Below are 20,986 nucleotides of genomic sequence, written 5' to 3' on the forward strand. Positions count from 1 at the left end.
GATACTTGTTGGCAAAGGGGAAAATCAGTTTTCTCCAATGAAGTATCACTGGGTATATCAGCCACACTCCAGGCGTGCCCAGGAGTAGCTGGTCAACACAAAATTAATTTCATGCATTTGGGGGGACTTTTTGTATTGGTTTGTATCTGTATTTCTTGCCTTGCTTTGTTTATTTTGATTTTTGTTTTGTGGGGTTTTGTTTTATTTGATTTTTATTTCTTTGGAAGAGAGAAAGACATACAGTTTGGTGTGTAGGTAGGTGGAGAGGATAGGGAAGTAGTTGGGAGAAGGAAAAATGACCAAAAGGTATTGTATGAAAAAATTAATCATAAGGCAATAAACATATTTACAAAGGCAAGCACACAGTGGGCTGGGCATGGTGTCAGACACCTTTAATCCTAGCACTCTAGAAGTAGAGCAGACAGATTGCTGCTGTCACATCCCTCTTGGTGTACATAACAAGTTCCAGGCCAATCACGCTACACAGTGAGCCCCGTCTCAACATTAAATTAATTTAAAACCATAGTTCAAAAACAGTACAGAACTATGCATTCCAGGTGGAAAGAGCGAGCATCCTGTGTCGGTGAGGATAGGGAGAGCAGAAACTTTCTCACACTGTTGGTAGGAATCAGAACTAATGCAATTGCTTTGGAAAACAGTTTGGCAGCTCTGGAAGAAGTTAAACATAAAGTTGCACAATTACCAGCCATTTTTTGGGAACTTACCTATGAGAAAAGAATTCAGGTAGTCATTAATACCCACATAAGCTGAATTTACAATGGCATGGAAATGGAAACACCCCCAGTGTCCATCAACTGGTAAATGGATAAATTAATTTTGTTTTTATATACTTTAGAATGTTACTTAGCAATAAAAATAATTTATATATACACAACATGAGTCTCAAAATAATTACACTGACTTAAAGAAGCCAGACAAAAAGTACATAGAGCATGAATCATTTCTATAAATCTTTAGAAAACAAACTAATCTATAATGACAGAAGGCAGATTCATGGTTGTTTGGGGATGACAGGCAGGGAGGAGTTAGAGGAAGGGATTAGAAAGGGTCATGAAGAAACCTTTTGGGATGTTGGATATATTCACCACCTTGATTGTGGTGATGGCTTTTACATGTATATACATATGTCAAAGCTTGTCAAATTATACATCAGCAATATTTAAAGTCTATTATATGTCAATTTTCCATCAGTAAAGCCATTGAAAAATAATACGTCTGAAGTAGGCACAGAGATTGAAGAGGTTGAGAAGTTGTGAAGTTGAGAAAGGGGAGCCAACACACAGGTGGAAGAAGTTTTACAGAAGAACACCTTTTAGTAACAGGAGGGAAGGAAAAAAGAGGCAGCCAGAGATGATGGCTTGTAGGCTTTGTAACAGGAAATTGAAGGATTCCCATCCCCGGCTTTTTTTTTTTTTTTTTTTTTTTTTATGAAGAGTTAGACGCAAAATAATCTGCTGAACATGAGGCAGAGGCATGGACTAGTCACTGCAGACAGAACGCAAAGTTTTCTTAAGTAGAAAAACAGTTTCCAGGAAATGTCAGGGCGTGGCAGAGGAGGCTCATTGTGAAGAGTGTCTGTTGCTCTTCATGCGATTTCCTCCAGAGCAGCAAGACTCCCTCTGTAAACAGTGATGGCAAAAATATAAAAGGGGAACACAGATCCGATACCGGTGGGATGTAGAATTCAAGGTGAATTTGGAGCAAAAATGACAAGGCTAATATTGTCTAAGAAAATGCTATTATGAAATGGGGATTCTGATGATACTTGAGAATGGTTATAGAGTACATTAAATTTAAAATAGAAAGAATTAAAAGTTGTTATGAGACTGTTTGCTGCTGCTTAATCAAATTAACCAGAAAACAGAAACAACCTAGACGTCCCTCAACAGAAGAAAGAATTTTTCTTTTTTAAAAAGTGGTTCATTTACACAATGGAGTATTACTTGGCCATTAAAAATGGCATTATAAAATTTGCAGGTAAATGGATGGAACTAGAAAAAAATCACTCTGAGTGAGAAACCCCAGACTCAGAAAGAATATGGTATGTATTCACTTATACATGATATTAGCAGTTAGCTGTTAAGTCAATGATAACCAAGCTACAATCTGTAGACCCACAGAGGGTAGGTATAGAGTAAGGGACTAGATAGATCTTGCTAGGCAAGAGGAAATAGAATAGTTATGGGTGGATGGGGCCTACAATGGGAGGATCAAGTGGGGAGTGGGAGGAAAGAGAGGAATGAGGGAGGGAACACAGGGAGAGACAAACAGGTAAATTAAGGGCCATTTGTGAGGTATTATGGAAACCTAATACAGTAGAAGCTTCCTAATGCGCGCGCGTGCGCGCGCGCACACACACACACACACACACACACACACACACACACACACACACACACGTTGATCTTAACGAAATGGCCAGATAATGGGGGAGACAGAGTCCCAGATAGACATCTTTTGTCACCAAATAAAACTTCCAGTACTAGGTTTGGGTTACATCTAATTGAGTTTTTGCCAAAGGGGTCCCAAACAACCCAGGCTGTTGCCAAGACAATAGGTTTCTCTCCACAAATATTGACAGCAAGGCTCCATTTTGCTAAAACAACACCTACACAACTCCTTGAATATAGTGAAGTTGAGCTTGTGCCTACAAAGAGCCTTCATCTCTACATTCTAGCATCTTTGGTACAAGAAGATACTTGGCATACTACTGAAGAAGAAACACCAACCCAGTCACAAACTCTTTGATCTGTAATGATGCCCTTCTTGCAAGTTATGCTAGGGCAGTGGTGGCACCAAAGTCGTGGGAGTAACTGATCAATATATGATTTGACTTAAAGCCCATCCCATGAGATAGAACTCATACCCAACACTGTTTTGGTGATCTAGAAGATGCTAGATACCCTGGAAACTTAGGGTAAAACCAAATACTACTGTTCTAAAAAAGAAAATGTAGTGATGAATGACTCCTAATGCTATACTCATAGATCAGTGCCTTGTTTAGCCATCAGCAGAGAAACTTCCTCCTGCAGCAGTTAGGAACAAATTCAGAGACACACAGCCAGACATTATGCAGAGAATGAGAGACCTTGCAACATTCAGTCCTACAGGGGATGTATCCATCAAATCCCTCCCCTCAGGGTTCAGGGAATCCAATGGAAGAGAAGGCAAAAAGAATGTAAGAGCCAGAGGAGATGGAGAACACCAAGAAATCATGGACCTCTAACTCAACATGATCAAAGTTCATATGAACTCACAGAGACAGGGGTAGAATACACAGGGCCTGCACTGGTTTGCACAAGGTCTTCTGCATATATCTTATGGCTTCCAGTTGTAAGTTCAGTCCCCAGTTTGGTGATATGGAAGTGATTTTTAAAACTTTTAAGAAGCCGGGCAATGGTGGCATATGTCTGTAATCCCAATACTTGGGAGGCAGAGGCAGATGGATTTTTGTGACTTTGAGACCAGCCTGGTCTACAGAGTGAGTCACAGGATAGCCAGAGCTGTTATATAGCAAAACCTTGTCTTGGATGGGAAAAATCTTTAAGCAGTACAACCCATTATTAGGCCATTACAATAATTGATCTCAGCCCCGTGGATTTGGCCTCTGATCACTCTCTTGCTTCTTGTCTGGTTATCCTTCATTCCCTGCCACCCTCCAGGAGGTGACACAGCCAGGAGAGGCCCTCAAGAGCCTGATATTTGTATTTTGGCTCCCAAAACTGTAAGTTGAATTTCATTTCTAAAAGAGTACGCAGATTTTTGTTACAGTAACAGAAAAGAAACCAGGACTGATGTCAAGGGTGACTTGCTCTGAGAGAGTGAAGTTATGAAAGTCCACATAAAATATGTCATTAGTGTTTAGATACTGCAGACTGTGTCTCTGGAGCATGTTTTAACATATTCCCCAGCCTTTATATATATATATATATATATATATATATTATATATATATATACGTGTGTGTGTGTGTGTGTGTGTGTGTGTGTGTGTGTGTGTGTGTGTGTATATAGGCATTTTGATCTAGAAGTTTGATCAGAGTCTAGTTTGATTTCTGTTTTGCAGGAGTTCTTCCTAAGTAATGCTGTACACTTTACTGGGACAGAGTTCATGTTTGATTATCTCCCTGGGACTCTAACATGCATTGGTGATTATCACTCACATCTCTTCTCATTAGCTTCCAGGAAACAGATTTCTGCCATTGGTTGTTAAGATACAAAAGAAACATCCTTCGTAGAAGACAGATGTCTCATGTTTTCTCTTTATTAGTTTTCAAAAGCATCAGTTGGTTTCTTATTATCCTTCTACAGGTGATGAATTCATTTTTCATTTTAAATTCTGAACACATGGATTTGTGCATGTCCCATGTACTTCAGCTCATGGTTATAATTCTTACTGGTTTCAATCCACATCATCCACTTCAGTCAATGGAAACATCTTGGATCCCGTTCCTGTGTCCTCCATTCCTTTGGCATGACTTGTAGTGTTCTACAGCTCCACTGCTTTCTGGTCTAACAAGATACTCAAAGCCAAACTTGCAAAAGTCCCACCCTGGATCTAGGATGAGTCACATCTTTGAGACTTCTAGTTGTTATTTGGAGGCAAGAAAGTTTAAAGAGGATCATCTCTGCACTGCTAGGTTAATTATCATTTCTTGCATTTTTCAAAAAACAAAGCGAAAAAGTACTTGTTTTTAGAGACAAATGAATTCACACTAATACCAGAAATCAATGATTAAAGTTCATATATTCATGGAAACGATGAATCTAATTAATTCACAAATAAATTGCAAAAGAGAGGAGGAGACAATATGGAGAAATCTATAGGTAAAAGAAACAGGGGAGACATACTTGCTCTTAAGCTCATGCTGATTCTTTATTCCAGCTACATTTCCCCAATCCATCTTCCAAAATTGAGTTGACTTCTAAAAGTTGACAATGGTGGCAAAATAAATGAAGAATATTTGTGTCAGATTTGCTAACTTTTACTCATTAATGTTATCAATACAAATATGAATCAAATATAAAAGGTGAGGTAGAGGAAAGGGGGCAATAGCCAGAAACTCCTCTGGAGGGGTAGGGGTTGGGGGAGAACCCACAACCACAAGGTAAGCCAGTTTGCCCAGCAGCATGCTGGCAGTATTGGCCAAAAGGAGAAACCTTGAATCTAATGAGAATGGTTGGAGTGACCACAACTTCTTTTGCATAGAAGTTAACATTAGACAAGAATGCCATGGCATTGTTTCCTGTATTTCAGAGTGTGTAATGGGGTGTTATCTTGAGAAGGGCCTTATTGTTTGAGACTTACTGTGGGAACTTAAAAACAAGGAACAATTGAAAGTCAGAGAATCTGGGGACATGTTGCCACAGTAGATGAGTGAGAAATGTTAAGAGGCACAGTTATGGAGTTGGGGAAGAGTTGCATCTAGAATTGCTAAGAAGTGTAGGTAGCAGAGAGCTTGTGCTATAGGAACCAGCGGTCCCACTTCAGGGGTACCCAGTGAGTCCATCCCTGTAGATTCCTGAAAGGTTCAGAGTCAGAGCTAGGAGCTCTTGGCTGCTGGGCTGCTACAGAGCTGCCTCTCTGTCTTTTGTGGTTTGCATCTGGTCAGGACTCAGAGCGCTAAGGTCAGGCCCAAAGGATCATTCATTAGATTTCTCCAGTCTGGTTGGTGAAGGCACGGAGACTGGAAGACAGAGAGAAATTCAGCAAAGAGACAGGGATTCTAGAGGGAAAACAAAATGAAATCCTGGAAATAAAAAGCTCAATGATGGGGCTGGAGAGATTGTTCAGTGGACAAGAGCACTGGATGCTCTCCCTGCGGACCTGGGTTCAATTCCCAGCTCCCACATGACAGCTCACAACTGTCTGTAACTCCCATTCCAGAGGATCTGACACCCTCACACAGACATGCAGGCAAAACACCAATGCACATAAAATAATATTATTAAACAATATTAAATAATAATAATAAAGATTAAATTTTAAAATAGGTTTTTTTAAAAGCTCAAAGAATCAAATTTCAAAAACTAAATGTCTACATCAAACCAGGTAGAAGAAAGAATACCAGGGTCACAAAAGAAGGCTGAGCAGTTATTGCTTTCAGATGGCAATAAAGAAAGCAGGGAGAAGCCGGGCGTTGGTGGCACAGGCCTTTAATCCCAGCACTAGGGAGGCTGAGGCAGGAGGATCTCTGTGAGTTCGAGTCCAGCCTGGTCTCCAGAGCGAGTGCCAGGATAGGCTCCAAAGCTACACAGACAAACCCTGTCTTGAAAAACCAATAAATAAATAAATAAATAAATAAAAGAAAGCAGGGAGAAAGGCCATCATTATCATAGAATTCAAGATGCTAGGACACAATTAAGTGATCAAACTTATAAATCTGTGGTATAGGAGAGGGAGCTAGAACAAAGAAAAAAAGGTATAGAAAAGTCCATTTAATGGAATTGTAGCAGAATTTGGACTTTTAAGTACAGGAAGCATTTAGGATACCAAATACAAATGGTCATGTTATACTATAGTTAAAATGACCACTCAAACATGAGCTGAACAAAGATGGTACTAAAGAACGTGCCAAACTGAACAGGGAAGAAGCCCATGAAGCCTCAACACTAAGCAAAGAACTTCAGGCAACTCAGTAAATTTGGTAATGGGAGAAGTGATCCTCCCCAGGGAAAAACACACCAACCCTGAAAACATATACGTAAGTAGAATTATATGGACTCAACAAATTATATTTGGGAATATGTGTATGTGTGTGTGTACGCGCGCACACAGTGTTCATAGTTTTATGTCAATTTGACACAAACTAAAATCATTTGGGAGGAGGGAACCTCAGTTAAGAAAATGCCTCCATAAGTTTGGGCTGTAGGCAAGCTTTTAGGAAATTTTCTTAGTCATTAATGGAGGAAAGCCCAGTCCATTGTGGCTTGTGCTATCCCTGGCCTGCTGGTCCTTTCTATAAAAAATCCGGCTGAGCTAGCCATGATGAGCAAGCCAGTAAACAGCACCCCCACCTCTGTGGCCTCTGCATCAGTTCCTGCCTCCAGGTTCCAGTCCTGTTTGAGTTCCTGTCCTGACTTCCTTTCATGATGAACAGCAATGTGGAAGTGTAAGCCAAATAGACCCTTTCCTCCCCAACTTACTTTTGGTCATGATGTTTCAGCATAGTAATAATAACCCTAAGACAATAAACAAAGACATATATGTATGTAGTGACAATTAATGAAAAGAAGAGGTCATGAATCCTAAGGAGGAGAGTGGGAAGGAAGGGGTATATGGGAAGGTTTAGACTCTAAACTTTAATGGGAAAAAAGGGAAGGGAGAAATGTAATTCGATTTCAATATCAAAAATGAAGAAAAATTAATAAATACAACCTAAAAGATAAATGCCATGGGAACACAACAAATAAAAACTGTAATAGAGAAGGCACAAGTTACTTACAAGGCAAACATGAACAACAGAAGAAGACCTCTTGGCAGAAACCCCAAAGGCAAGGAGACCATGAAGTTATGTAGTTTAAGCTCTAAAACTGATATATTTCAATCCCTTGGCAACCCACATTACTATATCTAGAAAAGTTATCCTTCAGTATCAAAGGAGAAATAATTTCCATAATGAGCATAAACTAAAGCAATTTAGGAACAATGACTGGGTTTTACAGGTGAAACTTAAAGGCATAAACGTGTAAAAGAGGAAGAAAGATATACACAAATAAGAGAGCTCAGAAAATCACAACACTTGTAGTAGTATAGAAAAGCCAATGACAATCAGCAAATAGTCAAAATTTGTAGTTTAGTAATCTAGAAACATCTAAGATGAAGAGAGGAGAAATTAGTACACTTTTTTCAATAATAACTAAATGGAAATAGTCTTAACTATCCAATTAAAATATGCAGACTGGCTGGGTGGATGGAAAAGCAAGATCCAAAGGTTTTTTTGTTGTTGTTGTTTTGTTTTTTTGTCAAGAAACTCATCCTAATGATGAAGAAGAAAAGGGTAGAAATTGAAAGGATAGATGATATTCCAAACAAATGGAATTTAGAGACAAGCAAAAAAGCCATAGTCATATCTGAACAAGCAGAAAGCAAACCAAAAGTAATCAAAGGGATAAAAGTCATCACATATTAATAAGGGAGGTATAAGTATTATAAATACATTAAATGTAGATTCAGGCATGGTAGCTCACACCTTTAATCCCAACAGTAGGCAGAGGCGAGCAGATCTCTGAGTTCCAGGCCAGCTTGGTCTACAGACTAAGTCCAGGACAGGTAGGGCTATACAGAGAAACATTGTCTCAAAAAAACTAAATAAATAAATGCCATGAATATTGGATAATGAAATAAATATACCAATGAATATTGGTACGCAAACTTCAGAAAACAAACACTATCAAGCATAATGGACAGAGAGGTCCAGATATAAAAAAACAAAATAAAAGTTTATCAATAATAGACCATTCAGATGAAAAAAATTCAACAGGAAACTTCAAAGTTAAGCTTGTTCCACAGATCAGATAGACTTAACAAATATCCACAGATTATTTTACCCAACGGAGATGCTACATGCTCTTTTCAGTAGCTGATGACACTTTATCCAAAATAAATTGCATGTTATGTGATACTGAAATCCATTTAAAAATGGAATAATCTCTTAACAAATCATCACAGAATAGAGCTAGCAAAAGAAACAACATAAACACATGAAAACTGAGCAGTATATTTGTCAATGAGTCTCGCTGAAGAAGGCAGGAGAAAAATTTGAAATATTTTGAATTCAGGCTGGAGAAATGACTCAGTAAGTAAAAGCACTTGCCATACAAGCCTGACAGCCTGAGTTCAAATCCCTAGAACCCTGTGAAAGCCATATGTGGTAAACATATATTTATAATCCCAGCACTCCTAATATGAGTTGGGAGGTAGAGACAGGAGAATCGCTCCCCTGCCAAAACTCATGTGCCAGCTACTCTGAAATACATAGAGCAGCAGCAAACCACAGAGAGCTCCCCCTCAATCAAGGTAAAGATGACCTAATATCCAAGGTTATTCCTGCCCTCTACACACACACACCCATGGCATGTATACACCCTCATATACAGACATGTATAATCACAAACACAAGAATAAAATAAATATTGTTAATGCTTAGGATAAACTATAAATGTAAACACAACTTAGCAGAACCTTTGGAATGCAGAGAAAGTGGGAAGTTTTAGCTATGAATATTAGCATTAAAATGTCAGATCTCAAGTAAATGGCTTACTGATGCACCTCAAAGTCTTAGGAAAATAAAAGCAAGCTGAATTCAGAACTAGTAGACAGAAAGAAATAATAGGGATCATATCATAAATTAAAGAATAGAATCAGTGAAACAAGGAATAGGTTCTTTGAAAAGACAAATGAGTCCAATAAGCTCAGCTGACCCAAATTAATAATTATAGACAAAGGGGGGATATTATTATAACCTGCCAATGAAATCAGAAGAGTTTTAGGGAATACTTTGAAAACATACCTTGTAATAAATTGGAATGTTTGGAGTAAACCACACTGAACGAAGAGGACATTAACAACATAGTCAGAACAGCAACAAGCAGTAAGATTGAAGCACTAATAAAATGTCTCCCAGCAAAGGCCAGGGAAGAAAATGCTGCTAAATTCACTGCTAAATTCTACAAGACCTTTAAAGTACCTACCACCAATCTCCTCAAAATAGCAAACTGAATAAGAGTGAAGGGAACACTTCCAAGTTCACCCTGAGGGGCCAGGATTACTGTGATGCCAAAACCAGAGGGGAGAAGAGGAGGGGTAGGGAGATTTTAGAAGACTTTTCTTATGAACACAAACACAAAACTACTCAAGAAAATATCAGAAAAGCTGATTCAACAACACATTTAGAACACTTGCTCAAACTGCTTTCACTGTCGATACAAGGAAAGTTCAACCTTTGCAGGTTGATAAATTTAACCGAACACACAAATAGAATCAAGGACAAAAGTCACATGATCTCAACAACAGATGCGGCAAAAGTCTTTGACAAAATTAAATATCCAAAAAAGCTAGGGGTAGGAGGATCTTGCCTCGATATAATAGAGACTGCATATAACAAACCACAGCCAACATATCAAATGGGAAAAAAATTGAAAGCATTTCCTATAAAAATCAGTAATGAGACAGTGTGTACTCTCTGCACTCTCGTTGAACATTAGAGTTGAATTCTTATCCAAAACAAGAGCAAAAAGAAATAAAAGTAATGTTAATAGGAAAGGAAGAGATTAAACCATCCCCATTTTCAGGCATTATGAGCTTATGCTGAAATGATCCTAAAGTCTCTGCCAGAAAGCTTAGATTTGATACACAGTTTAAACAACATAGTAGGATATAAAATCAACATGCAAAAGTTGGTAGATTTTCTACATATCGACAACAAACATTCTGGGAAAGACATTAGAAAAATCATTTCACTCACAATAGCCTTTAAAAAATGAACTTATCCAAGGAAGCTAAAAGGAACTGTTACAGTCACTGTGGAAATCAGTGTAGCTTTCCTCAAAAGCTAAACACAGGAGCCACCAAAGAGATGGCTCCACAGACAAAAGCATTTACTGTCTGTCCTAGTTTGTTTTCTGTTGCTATGGTAAACAAGACCAAAGCGACTTAAAGAGGAATGGGTTTATCTGACTTATACATCCTACCACAGTCCATCAGTGATGGAGCTAAGGAGGAGGAGAGGCAGGAACCAGGGAGGAAGGCTACTTACTTACTGCCTTGCTTTTTATGGCTTGCTCAGTTTGCCTTCTTACACAATGCAGGATCCAGGGTTAGCACTGCCCACAGTAAGCTAGAGCTTGCCACATCAGTCATCAATCAAGAAAATGCTCCCATAGGCCAGTCTGATGGAGGCAATTCCCCAACTGAGTATTCAACTGACACTAGTTTGTGTCAAATTGACTAATATCTGACCAACACATGGGTCTTACAGAAGACTAGGTTTGGTTCCTAGCTCACAACCTCCTGTAACTACAGTACCAAGGGATCTGATGCTCTCTGGCTTCATGGTGCACCTGAACAAACAAACTGTTCAAGGATGTGGCCATTTGCACCATGAGGAAGATGTGGAACTTGAGGACCACTGAAATGTGGTGATCCTTGTTACAGCTACAGATGCAGAGGGCACTCTTCCCCAGATGTCCTTGGAGTGACCTCTGAGGTCTTAGGAGTCTTCATGATCTGATCCCCTTCCCAGGGTCACCTTGTTTCTGACCTTCAATCACTCCAGGGCACCTTTTCCTTTCCCCAACTGTTCACTTCTTCATCTTTTTGGTTTCTATTTCAGACACCGCTTTCTTTTCACATGCACTTTGTTTTCAGTTTGTTTTCAAGGCAAATATGGTACAAGATATGAACTCCTCACTACACAGGATCCCATTAAAACAGCTGTTCCCAATGCAAATATGAAGAATGCTCAGAGACACAGCAGCCAGAGGTGGCTGTTATGACCGCTTTCTGGGCTGGCAAACGTTGGCTTTTGTTATCAAGGCAGCTGTGTGTGTCTGGACCCTGGAATACTGCTGTGTGGTCACAGGAGCCAAAGGCTTCAATGAGCATGAGTTTTTTTAGAAAGAAAGAAGGCATGAAGGCAGCTGCAGCAAAGAATCTTCCAGATTCAGGTCAGTTTTAGACTTAGTATCAAGCATGGTGGTCCAGGAAGTGGAATTAGGAAATCCTGTTTCTTTGCTTCAGATAGTACTCCTCCCTTCAAGTTCATCCAGATGTAAGCACCTGCTTCCAAGGTTACTGTGAGTGACTTCAGTACCCCTTAATCCTCTTGAGCCTCTGGACACATAACAGAAGAGGTGAGAAAGAATCCGGACTTGTCACATTTATGGTGGCTGGGATGGGCAGATTGTACCCCAACCTGTGAAGAATGATGCCCATATTTCAGCCATGTGGGAGCAGAGATGACGGAAATTTTCAGGGAGAGTGAGGGTGCACAAAGCCTGCCAGTTCCAAGCCACTTTATCCTGGAACCAGCCTTCTTATAAGCAAGTTGCCAAAGCCTAGTGCCCACCCTACATCCTTGGTCTGCTAAGGGAATTAATGTGATAGTGTAAAGAAAGTCCCCATTGCAGAACCTAGTGTTGCGTTAAAAAACAAACAAACAAACAAAAAAAAAAAAAAACCAGCCAGTCTGAACTTTGCTGCTTTCAGTCAAGCAATGTATGAGAGTGAGGATCCAAGTGATTGGGAAGAAAGGTCACCTGAAGGAGAGAAGGAACCCAGGGAATTTGGATGAAGGGAGCTGCTTTCATCCCAAAGGGATGAGGATTCGGCCTGGCATGTCTTGAGGTTCTTGGCAGGTATTTTTGAGCAGGTACACAGCTGCCTCTCAGCCTGCCTCAAATTGTGTGTTCTCTGCAGGCAAAACAAAGAAATGAACTCTAGACCCCAGCATCCTGAGGGAGCGATGACACATGTCTTGATGAACAGGGTAAATCCAGGCACCTCTGAGGGCCCTTGTTACATTCTTGAGCTATAGGAGAGGCCTCTGCTTAGGCTTCGGGTGTACTTGGCCTCCTCACTGACCTGGGGCACTATTTCCTCCTCCTCTCTCCCATGCCTCCCCCACCTTCTTAAAAAAATGTTTAAAGGGTTTTGTCCGTGAATGAACTTATTCATGAAGCAGGCATGATGACAGTTCACAGAGTTAAATGGGCACTTTAACTGTGTGTCTAATAAATCCGCAACAAAAATAAACAGAAGGGAAGAGGGTTTGGGAAAGAAAGGAGTCATGCAGGTTGGCAGACACGAAAGGAGGTTGTCACACTGATTTACACAGACCCTTAGAAAGCAAGGTGCCTGCCCCTCCCAGGCCCAGTCGACCTGCAGGCCAGTTCAAAGCAGCCAGGTAGAGGCCAATTCCAGAGCACACCTGGATGGTGTGTGAATAGTGGGCAAGACATGATGCATCCACTGCCCGTCAGACATACAAGGGCAAAATGCAAGGAGGCAAAACCAGACTGGTGCGGAAGCACCTTGGGATCCACACCCAGATTACAAATGGCATTACCGGGCTCTTTCTGCCTACCCCAAATCACCCTCCACCCAGGATCTGGGAGACAAACTGGGATTAGAGCCATTCAGGTGAACTTAAACACCTGTTGCTCCAGTGTTAATCACCATTCCAGGTGTACAAGGGGCCTACATAAGACCTTAACCCTTTCTTAGCCAGCCTAGCATGGTAAGGACATGCTTTGGGGTATATCTGCCATGAATCACCTTCCTTGCCCAGGAAGAATGTCATCACACAGGGAAAGGGAAAACGTCTATGTAGTGAAAATGCAGCTGGAATCTTTAGTCCCATCCTCAAGCTTACAGATTATAAATTTCTCTAGGGTTTGAATTCATCAGTGGGCAAAGCCACCTTTCCTTTTCCTCTTTGCCCACCTCTCGCCCCCACTGAGTGCTATTTAAGGCTAGGCACAAAAAATTGGATGTTAAAACGCTTGCTGCTAGTGGCTCTCTGGAGCTCCAAATGCCCTGGTTTAAGGTTCTGCAAGCTCTGGGACCTCTTTCAGATCAATGCCATCTCCATCAGCTTCTACTTTGCAAAATAGAAAGTATGTCTCTAACTGGTGCCCATTCCAACCTTTGGAGCTTGGCTCCATCCTAAAGCCGCGCCTATTGGCATGGCTCAGACCTTCTTGCCTTCACCTTCCAGCCACTCTACCCAAGTCTAGGGCTCATCTTCCCACTCCTTGTTCTCACAGGCAGAACAGCCTCATGACTCTCCACCAGCTACCCAATATCATTTTGTTCTAGACAGATTTTTTGTTTTAGATAAGTACTTAGCAGGCATTGCCTTTCCGCTGGCCCACAAACTGCCCACACCACCCAGGACTCTTGATGGAAAGCACTTTGAGAATATCTTCAAAACCCTGTCCAGACTCTTTCCAAAAGGAGATGGTACAATCAGTGGCCTTTGCCCTTCCCCACAAGGGCCTTCAACATAGATTCCCTGTCACACTTCTTTCTGCATGGCTTACCCAGGGGAAAATGACCCAGCACTATTTTATTAGGTTTTGGGAGAATTTCAGTGGGCAGTGAAGCTCTTGTCTTTGACCTTCTTGACTGAAAACTGTAGACAACACCAAACCCCACGGACAGATCTGCTGCTCTGAGGATGGCCAGGGACCAGAAGTACTTTAGGATGAGGGGCCTCAGGTTTCATGACTGTAAGCAATGCAAATTTCTGTAGATCCAATAATAATAATAATAATAACAATAATAAACTGATAATAATAACTTAGCAGGAAGCCAGAAAAACACAGACCCTCTAATTGCGCAGCTGCAGGCCTTTGGAGACCTCAGCAGAGAAAGAGGAAGTGCCAGCACATAAACCGAGAAACACCCTCAAGGGATTTATGCTCTAAATAGGGGAACAAAAAAGAATCCGTGTTCTTCTTGGGAAAACAGCAGGACGCAGCAGCACTTACAAAAGGTGCATTAAGAAGAAGAGGCAAGGGAGGAGTGAACTGGTTGGACTGGCGCGAAGGTGGGGTTAGTTACCCAGCACTCTTAGGAGGTGACTTCACACTATCCGACTGAGGTGTGAGAAAAAGGAGTGGAGAAAGAATACTGTCTCTTGGACACAGGGCATATTGGGGTCCAGCATCTCAGAGACAGAGTCACCTGACCCAAGGAAGAACAGTGCCTCTGTGCCTGCAAAGAGTATAGCAGGCAGCAAACACAAACAGATCTGAGAGGGGGTCTAAAAGCACCAGCTAGTCCAGGATTTAGGTAGTGTGGGCAAGGAAATGCATAGAAACCCTGAAAGAGGAGTTTCTATACACAGTGCATTTCAGCTCTGCCCCTAACATGTTCTACCCATCTCTGGTTTCTTTCAAACAGGGTAAGGAAGTGCCTACAGACAATTTTGAGCCAATTAAGTCTTGACCTAGCCACAGACTTAGGCAGGATGGAAAACTCCAAACTGGTCTACTTAAGGCTTGCTTCTGATGAATCTGTTTAGATGAATTTGGGGGTTTATGGCTCATACTGTGAAACCCAATGCATTACTGAATTCTGCGTGGTTTGGGTATATCTTAGCAAATCTTTAAAGATAGTATGGGAGCCATCTGGCACACACAGTGACCCAAAACACAATCATGTGGTTAGATGAACATCACTGATGGCCTACAGTGGGCTCTACAGCAGGAGTCTGCTTTCTGCCAGAAAGAATGCACACTATGGGAGCAGAGCCAGAGAAATCCCCTCAAAAATCCTCAGAGGGCCTAACAGCATGTCCACTCCAGGGCCACTGGAACCCTAGCTTGGTCCTCAGCAACGCTCCGGAGACACTGAAGGACCCAGAAAATGGCATTTGTCTCTCTCTGGCTAATGGGCTTGTATAAAACTGAAAGAATCAGCCCACCTCACAGCCTAATTGAGTGGCTGTTGTGGGATATGTGTACGCTGTGTGAAGATGTATTGTTGTTATTGAGGTAATGAAAAGCTGAATGGCCAATAGCTAGGCAGGAGAGGTTAGGCAGGATTTCCGGGCAGAGAGAGGAAGAGGAAGAGGAATCTAGGCAAGAGAATTTTGCCAGTAGACTAGAGAGGTAACCCAGCCACATGGCAGAAGGTAGATTAAAAATATGGGTTAATTAAGTTATAAGAGCTAGTTAGAAACAAGTCCAAATTAAAAGTCAAGCTTTCCTAATTAATAGTAAGTCTCCATGTAGTTATTTGGGGACTGTTGGGGATCCAAAGATAGCCCAACATGAAAGCTTGCTATGGGCAGCAGTAGGTCAAAAATGTGGTGAAAGGGGTCACTCCTAAAGAGTGAAGTCAAAGTCTCTCTCTCTCTCTCTCTCTCTCTCTCTCTCTCTCTCTCTCTGTCTGTCTCTGTCTCTCTGTTTGGGGACAGGGTTTCTCTGTGTATCCCTAGCTGTCCTGGAACTCATTCTGTAGACCAGGCTAGCCTCAAACTTACAGAGATCCACCTGCCTCTGCCTTCCAAGTGCTGGGATTAAAGGTGTGTGCTGCTACTGCCCAGCTCAAAAATCAAAGTCTCTTGGGTCAGTTGCTCCAAGTAGATTCTGAAAGACTTGCCTAAGATCTTTTTCTTCCTCTGGAAAACTTCAAAAATTGACCAGAGGCCACCTTTTACATTGAAATCTGAACCCTTGGTGACTATCATCCTGTATTCCAGAGAAGAGAGAGAACACATTCACTTAGCAAGGCCTGCAAATGGAGACAGGAAGTTAAGAGGCACTAAGAAATGATGGGGGCAAGGGGATGCTGTGGGAGTCAGTCAGTTCCAGAATTGCTTAGAGCAAGCTACCTACAATGACATCCCAGAGGAAACTTGTGAAGCTGGTACCTGGATGCCTATCACAGGTCCTAGGAACTATGTGAAAAGGGAAAGACAGAGATGGAGGAAGAGCATGGCATATCTTACAGACAAGGCCTAATCCCTTTCCTCTCCAGTGCTGGGGAAAGAGACATCAGCATGTCTGTTTTCACGTCAGTACTACCCACAATAGCGGAGATGGCTGTCAACTCTAAGATCCAACTGACAGGTGGATAAAGGAACTGGCACATAGCTACAATGGAATACTGTTGGGCACAACAGTGGAGGAAATCTTATCATTTGGGATAAAATAAATGGATCTGAAGGTTATCATATTAAGTGGAAAGAGGGGACAGTGATAGAAGACAGCCATGACATGTTCCCTTACTTGGCATGTAGATGTTAAGGAAGTTGAGGGTATGATAGAAGTAGAGTGTAACCATGGTAATTACCAGATGTTAGGGACGGGGGACTAGGTCTGGAGAGATGCTGGGTAAAGAATACACAATTTCGTGGGGCTGGAGAGATGGCTCAGTGGTTAGGAGCACTGGCTGATTTTCCAGAGCACCTCGATTCAATTCCCAACACCCACATGGCAGCTCACAACAGTTTGTAACTCAAGTTCTAGAGGATCCAATATATTCACACAGATATGCATGCAGGTCAAACACTAATGCACATAAAAGTAAATAAATCAATTTTTTTTTAAAAAAAGATTTCAGTTAGGATGAATAGGTTCAAGAATCTGTTGTACAACATGGTGATGACAGGTTTCAGTGTATGAGTAATTAAAAGTTGCTGAGAGTAGATTTTCATATTCTAGCCACAAAATAATGATATATGAGATAATACAAATGCCAATTTGCCTAATGTAGCCATTCTACACTGTGTGCAGATTTTAAAGTATCAGGTATAGTTAAGTATTATAATATGTATCTGTCAATTAAAAAATAATAATAAAGGCCCCGCCTGGCCCATCTTTGATTCATCAGAAAAAGAAAAAAGATGAATTGCACATCTTAGTCTGGAGGAGAAGCCAAGAGCTTGTAAGTGGAGGTACCCTTGGGCTGGGCCTTACCAAACACAAGGAATGATAATCCTAGGTCTTAAATTCACCAGTGAAATGTCTTCAACCCCTCCAGGCAAGAAACACACCAAAGAGGATGGGCCAAAGAGTAAGCTGGAGTCAGAAGCACCTGGCACCCAGCACATGGGAAAAGCAGCATGTAAGCACACAAACAGGTCCATAAGGTTGCAGTCTTAGTCAGAGCATGGTAAAGGACATCATAAACACCCAGGGCAAGAGACCAAAAGCCCTCATAGGAAACCAGCATCTCTCTGAGAGGTGTCTCCTAGTGCAAGGTCAATAGAACAGCCCTCAGAGTCTAGCCCGATGCCCCTCTGTGTGCTTATAGTGGCCACTGTGCATATTCTTTAGCTTGTTGTGACACCATCTGGTCAGCAGGTTGTAAAATTGTACTGCGGGGTAGGTAGAGGTGAGTGAGACAGCTTTCTGCTCACTTGGGCTACAAGCCACCTCACACAGGTAGCTGGGTGTGGTCTGCACAAACTGGTTCTCAGAGGCCAAGTCCTTTAACTCCTTTGTCTATTCACGGGAGTAAAAGAAAGACTGCTTTCTCTGCTCTGCTCAGTAGCAGAGGGATAAGGTCCGCCTTGGTGGCATCAAAGCTGCTGTTGCCTTCCAACTGCTTGTCAATGGAGATAAGCAGGCAGGGTCTTTCCTGTTGGGCTCTAAAGTGTGTTATAGGACTGTTTCAGAATAGTCATTAGTTCTGCCTCCTAGTTGAGGCCCTAGTAACAGCTGACTGGTATTCTCCAAGCCTACAACTTGGCACAGTTGACAGTAATTGATGACCGGCTAGCCACTAACTAGGTGTTAAGTCCTGAAGAGCATCATAGGGAAACAACCCTAAAGGTGACCCTGAGAAATCAAGCCCCCCAGCCAGAGTGCATGAGGGTCAGACAAAGCCTCCCTGTGTCATTCAGTGTCTGCCACTTCCCAGGCCTTATTTAAAGTAGGGCATTAATACTGCATTTCCTTTGTCTTCCTCTGATGCTGGGAGTGGAGCCCAGGCCCCTGTGCATGTAAGAAAGCACTTAACCACTGGGCACCAGCCCCAGTTTGGGACATCACTTTTAAATTTGACATGACTTAGCATGGCTAGGCAGTCTGTTCTTAAGTTTTCTTAGAACTTGGACACTCCAATTTTTAAGCTGGGAGAACTACCAACAACTGTGTTTAATTGTTGGCATGGAAGCAAGGCTCATTTTTCTAGTTTTGACCTTTTAAAGTATATCACTTAATTAGTTATTCAAAATGTAAAACAGGGCCAGTCTGCAAGACAGCTGAGCAGGTAAAATCACTCACCTCCAAGCCTGATGACCTGTGTTCAGTCACCAGAATCCACATGGTAAAAGGACAGAAATGATTCCCACAGTTTGTCCTCTGGCCCACACACACATACTGTGGCATGGGCATGCACCACACACACTCACACATACGCACACACACACAGAGATGCATGTATGCAATCATCATTCACAAACACTTGCAAATAAAATAGATTTATTTTTAAAAGGCCACAGCAACTTTTAAAGTTGAAACCCCAGATGTACAGCTGCTGGCCATGGGGTTGCTTCTCGAGGGGCAGCCTAGCTGCTCAGCTTCCTCACCTCATGACCACAGCATCACTTCTGTGGCTCCTGTACTTAGGCATTAGTGGTCTGGTCCAACCTTTTGCCTTGTAGATGGGGAAAGGAAGGTCCAGGGAACCTGGATACCTCTCTTTCCATAGGACACTTCTCAAAATAAAGAAAGAAAAGAAAACAAGATAATCCTCTTGAAAGATTTATTTTAATTAAAAAATAAAAATTATCTTAATGTATCTGCATTTGCAGCTTCAGGGATGGCAACTTAATGAAGCAGGATAACCAAGGCTCATAAGTTCTTTTTGTCACCTGACCATCTTATAAATGTACAAAGGCACACGTGTCTCCAAACAGACAAGCAGGACTCGGAGATGTCCTAGTAACTCGCAACTCCCTCCAACTCCCTTTTTGCCTGCCTTCAACAGTTTTCCCCACCCCACCCTCCAAAAAGAACCCCAAAACAGTCAATTCTCTTAAAACTACAGAAATAAGCACTGAGTCAGCAAGGAGCCTGGGCAGGCTTCCCAAGCATTCCCACCTGCCTCTCTCTGCTTTGCTGACTGGCTGGCTGCCCAGAGGGAAGCAAGGAGGGAGAAGAGCAGCCCTCACTTCAGGCCAGCCCAGCTTGTCACACTGACAGGCTGCTTGCTGTATCTAACCCCACAGCCATCACCCCAGCCTGGGCAAGCAGCTCCAAGGCGCTATCTCCCTTACTCAAGGGTATCTGTGGCTAACACAGCCTTGCAAGAAGGGCAAGTCCCAAGGCAAACAAATCTTCATCAAATGCTCAAGATGAAAATGCCTCTGGGAGGAAGGAGACAGGTGGTGCTCCTCCATCCACTGACTAGGCTTTAGAGTTCTTCTCTCCTGAGTCTCCTTGTCCCAGTCTCCCCCTTCCCCCAAAGAACACTAGTTTAGCTTAATGGTGGGGGTTCAGAAGAAGCTTCTGGCAACTCCTGGGGCTGGTGAGGTGGTTCTGCCACCTCCAGGGGGACATGGCATGCCTTGGGCCCCTGGGTATCACAGGGCTCCTCATGTCCCTGCAAGGACTCCAGGTGCTCTTGGCTCTGGGCCTGGCTGTTCATCTTCTCTTCAGCTTCGATCTCCTCTGATGTGGGAATAGAGTTCTTCTTGGGACGCCCCTTAGGTTTTGTGGGTGCTTCCTGTCCACCTTTAAGAACCTATGTGGGAAAAAAGAGAGAGAGAAGTTATTGAATCTAAGAAATCCCATCCTGCAGCCTCCTGGTCCTGGTTCACCTTCAGACAGCACTCTGTAGTTTCCCTCCCATAGCAAAGCCACAGGGTTTGGCCACATGTATTTTAAGGCCATCCCCTGTAGTCAGCTTCTTCCATGTTCAGTGGAGCCACCTACTTTAGTAAGGGAAGAAATTAAACTTCAAATGCTAATGTAGGGCTGGAGAGATGGCTCAGAGGTTAAGAGCACTGACTGCTCTTGCAGAGGTCCTGAGTTCAATTCCCAGCAACCACATGGTGGCTCACAATCATCCGTTATAAGATCTGGTGCCCTCTTCTGGTGTGCAGATATACATGGAAGCAGAATGTTGTATACATAATAAATAAATAAATAAATAAATAAATAAATAAATAAATAAAATCTTAAAAAAAAGAGCACTGGCTGTTCTTCCAGAGGCCCTCAGTTCAATTCCCAGCCAGCAACAACATGGTGGCTCACAACCATCTGTAATGAGATCTGGTACCTTCTTCTGGCCTCCAGGGATATATGCAGGCAGAATACTGTATTTATAATAAATAAACTTTAAAAAATGCTAATGTGGTAAATATCAAACTGACAGATTAAAAGGACAGGATCTATACAAGCAAGAGAATAAACACACTTGTGCAAATGGTCCCTGCATCATCTTTTTAAGACAATCTGACAATCCAAGTTAAAAGCTTTACAACATGAACCCCTTTAAAAAAAAG

General features: G+C 42.1%; 1 protein-coding gene across 1 annotated transcript in view; it reads right to left on the reverse strand.

Annotated features, from left to right (window-relative positions):
* Window positions 1-19,956: 19,956 nt before the first annotated feature.
* Window positions 19,957-20,986, reverse strand: part of Barx2 (BARX homeobox 2) — a 64,637-nt gene continuing 63,607 nt past the window's right edge. The window contains exon 4 of the mRNA XM_027412207.2: window positions 19,957-20,223. Coding sequence (XP_027268008.1) covers window positions 19,957-20,223 — 267 coding nt within the window. The remainder of the gene's footprint in view (window positions 20,224-20,986) is intronic.

This window comes from Cricetulus griseus, chromosome 4 (genome assembly GCF_003668045.3).
Source record: "Cricetulus griseus strain 17A/GY chromosome 4, alternate assembly CriGri-PICRH-1.0, whole genome shotgun sequence".
NCBI classification, from domain to species: domain Eukaryota; kingdom Metazoa; phylum Chordata; class Mammalia; order Rodentia; family Cricetidae; genus Cricetulus; species Cricetulus griseus.